The sequence below is a fragment of the Photinus pyralis genome, unplaced genomic scaffold (genome assembly GCF_008802855.1).
Source record: "Photinus pyralis isolate 1611_PpyrPB1 unplaced genomic scaffold, Ppyr1.3 Ppyr1.4_LG6, whole genome shotgun sequence".
In the NCBI taxonomy this organism is placed as follows: Eukaryota; Metazoa; Arthropoda; class Insecta; order Coleoptera; family Lampyridae; genus Photinus; species Photinus pyralis.
The window spans coordinates 17,106,087-17,108,644 of record NW_022170663.1 but is presented as its reverse complement, the minus strand read 5'-3'; the positions used below and the strand labels follow the sequence as shown (position 1 = coordinate 17,108,644).

At 39.0% G+C, this 2,558-nt stretch overlaps 1 protein-coding gene across 1 annotated transcript; it reads left to right on the top strand.

The window, feature by feature from the left end:
- Nucleotides 1-886: 886 nt before the first annotated feature.
- LOC116174079 (aldo-keto reductase family 1 member B1-like) lies at nucleotides 887-2,329 on the top strand. The gene is made up of 4 exons (XM_031491873.1): nucleotides 887-1,244; nucleotides 1,295-1,579; nucleotides 1,626-2,173; nucleotides 2,225-2,329. The coding sequence occupies exons 1-4, from the start codon at nucleotides 1,176-1,178 to the stop codon at nucleotides 2,265-2,267; spliced, it is 945 nt and encodes a 314-aa protein (XP_031347733.1). The 5' UTR covers nucleotides 887-1,175; the 3' UTR covers nucleotides 2,268-2,329.
- The last annotated feature ends 229 nt before the right edge of the window (nucleotides 2,330-2,558 follow it).

Sequence of the window (2,558 nt, the reverse complement as noted above, 5' to 3'; positions counted from 1 at the left end):
ATTAGTAACTTTCGATGTCACGTTCCGTTTGGTAGTGGTAAAATTATTCTAAATATCAGCAATTGGAAAAAGATTATTAAAAATTAGGGTGTAAAATTGTTACTTAGTGAAAACTTCTCCTCTTGTGGTAGAAAAGTTCAGCACAAATTTATAAACTCTTAACAACAAACTTGCGTGGTAATAATTTTTTTTGCTTGCATGCAATATATACATAGAAGGTTAATCGCGGGTAAATACACAAGAACTTGATTTTTAATCGGATAATTTTAATTATCCTGATTTAAAACCAAGATCGAGTGTATTTTCGGGAGATTAATAAAAGACAGTAAATAAAGGTTTACTGAACCAGGTGGACTCAAATTTATCCACCACACTGCGAATAATCCTTTCGATAGGACGATTATACCATACCATACTATGGGCGAAGTGAGCCGAACATTGTCCGAATACACACACATTTTGATAAAACAATTTTATCATTGGTGAGGTGGTGATTTGGCTAAACAGAATAAATGACAGCCAGTTGGATAGATGGGTACATGTACCAAAATGTGTGTGTTATTCGAACCATTTTTTATTCCTATAACGGTGGGTTCAATCTGCTAACCTGTTGGTGCCCTCTGTATAGACAGATTACTTTGGTGCAAAGTTGCACCAAATTATCGCACGGGAACCAAACAAACCGCAAATGGGGGCGGTTTGTTTTATTTACAACGTTTCTCATAAGGTATTTTTATTTTATGACAAATCCTCTACCAACCGCACTACAGCTTATTGAAACATATTTGTTATTTATTGCTATCTCAAAGGTACCTCTATCAACTTTTCTGGTCTTGGACACATTCAAGTGCCATTCATCACATGTTTCAAATACGGTATTGTTTCTACTGTCAATTTACGGTTGAATGGTTGGAGTTTTTAAAACCTTTTGCAATAAAATCGGCTCCAAGCGTCTAAAATCACCTGAACGTAAATTTGTTCAAATTTCCGATTTAATGATAGCCTTTTCCTTCAGGCCGTTGTAAACCTATACGAACGGCATAAATATGATGTTATTGACACTGATTTAACCACTATTTACACGAAGGTTACCCACAACCTTGTATCTCGATTCCGGTCTCGATGCGTTTTCCTTTATATATCACACGTATACCATAACCGATCAAGAAGTCACGATGGAAGCACCAAGAATCACCCTTAACGATGGCAATCAGATACCAGTAGTTGGTTTGGGAACCTCACAGGTGAGCTACACGAATTAATCGGGAAAGTGGTCAAATTAATTTTAAATTAGGAGCACGGTGACGTGGTAGTTCAGGCGATAAAGGACGCCATCGACGTCGGTTACCGTCACATCGACTGCGCGTACGCCTACAATAACGAGAAGAGTGTTGGAATCGGAATTAAAGCCAAGATCGACGATGGAACCGTAAAACGTTCGGATCTCTTCATCACGAGTAAACTATGGAATACTTTTCACCGTCCGGGAATTGTAGAGCATGCCTTACGAACGTCGCTCAAAAATTTAGGTTTGGATTATGTAGACCTTTACTTGATCCACTGGCCGATGGCCTTCAAGGTAAGCGCTTTTATTGTTTTCGGCCGTTACCACTATTTCCCACAAGGAAGTAGACCCCTTCGAGGAAGGCGCACCCAAAGAAATCGAGTTCGCAGACTACGATTACGTCCCCACCTGGAAGGCGATGGAGGAGCTTAAGAAAAAGGGTTTGGCAAAATCAATTGGTCTCAGTAACTTCAACAAGCATCAGATCGAAAGGGTCCTAGAAAAAGCCGAAATCACACCAGCGACCCTTCAGATGGAATCCCATCCGTACTTAACGATAAACAAGGTGATTGAGTTCTGTCAGTCAAAGGGCATACACGTTGTCGCCTACAGCCCGTTCGGTTCTCCGGGTCGCTTCGCAAACAATCCAAACTTTCCGCGTCTGCTGCAGGATCCCCGACTGAACGAGCTCGCCAAGAAGTATTCCAAATCTCCGGCCCAAATCGTGTTAAGGTGGCAGATACAGAGAGGAGTCGTGGTAATTCCCAAAACGGTGCATAAGAATCGAATGAAAGAGAACCTGGACATTTTTGATTTCGAAATTAGCAAAGATGACATGAGCGTTATTACGGCGTTTAATTCAAATTTCAGATTCGTCCATTTTCAATCGTAAGCATTGCGGAAAGATATTGTGAGCATCTTTATAACTGTGTCTTTTAGGGGCAGTACCCATCCACTGTATCCTTTCAATGACGAGTACTGATCAACAATCAAGGATTTGAAAAGCGTGGAGAATATCTCTTTAATAAACAATGTTATAGATAGTGTGTGTCTAGAATCTTTCTATTTACTTATCATTGGAGTGCGTTAAATTAGCAAACATAAAGCATTTTTTCTCAGCATTGCAACAGTGTGATTAGAATATACTTATAATCATCGCTTTGTCGATATATTTTACAAGATACACTTTTAAACGGAACATCCTATATCTTTACACATATTAAAAAAAAATTAAACCTTGGATTAAAAAAAAAACTGTTATACATAGCCACAA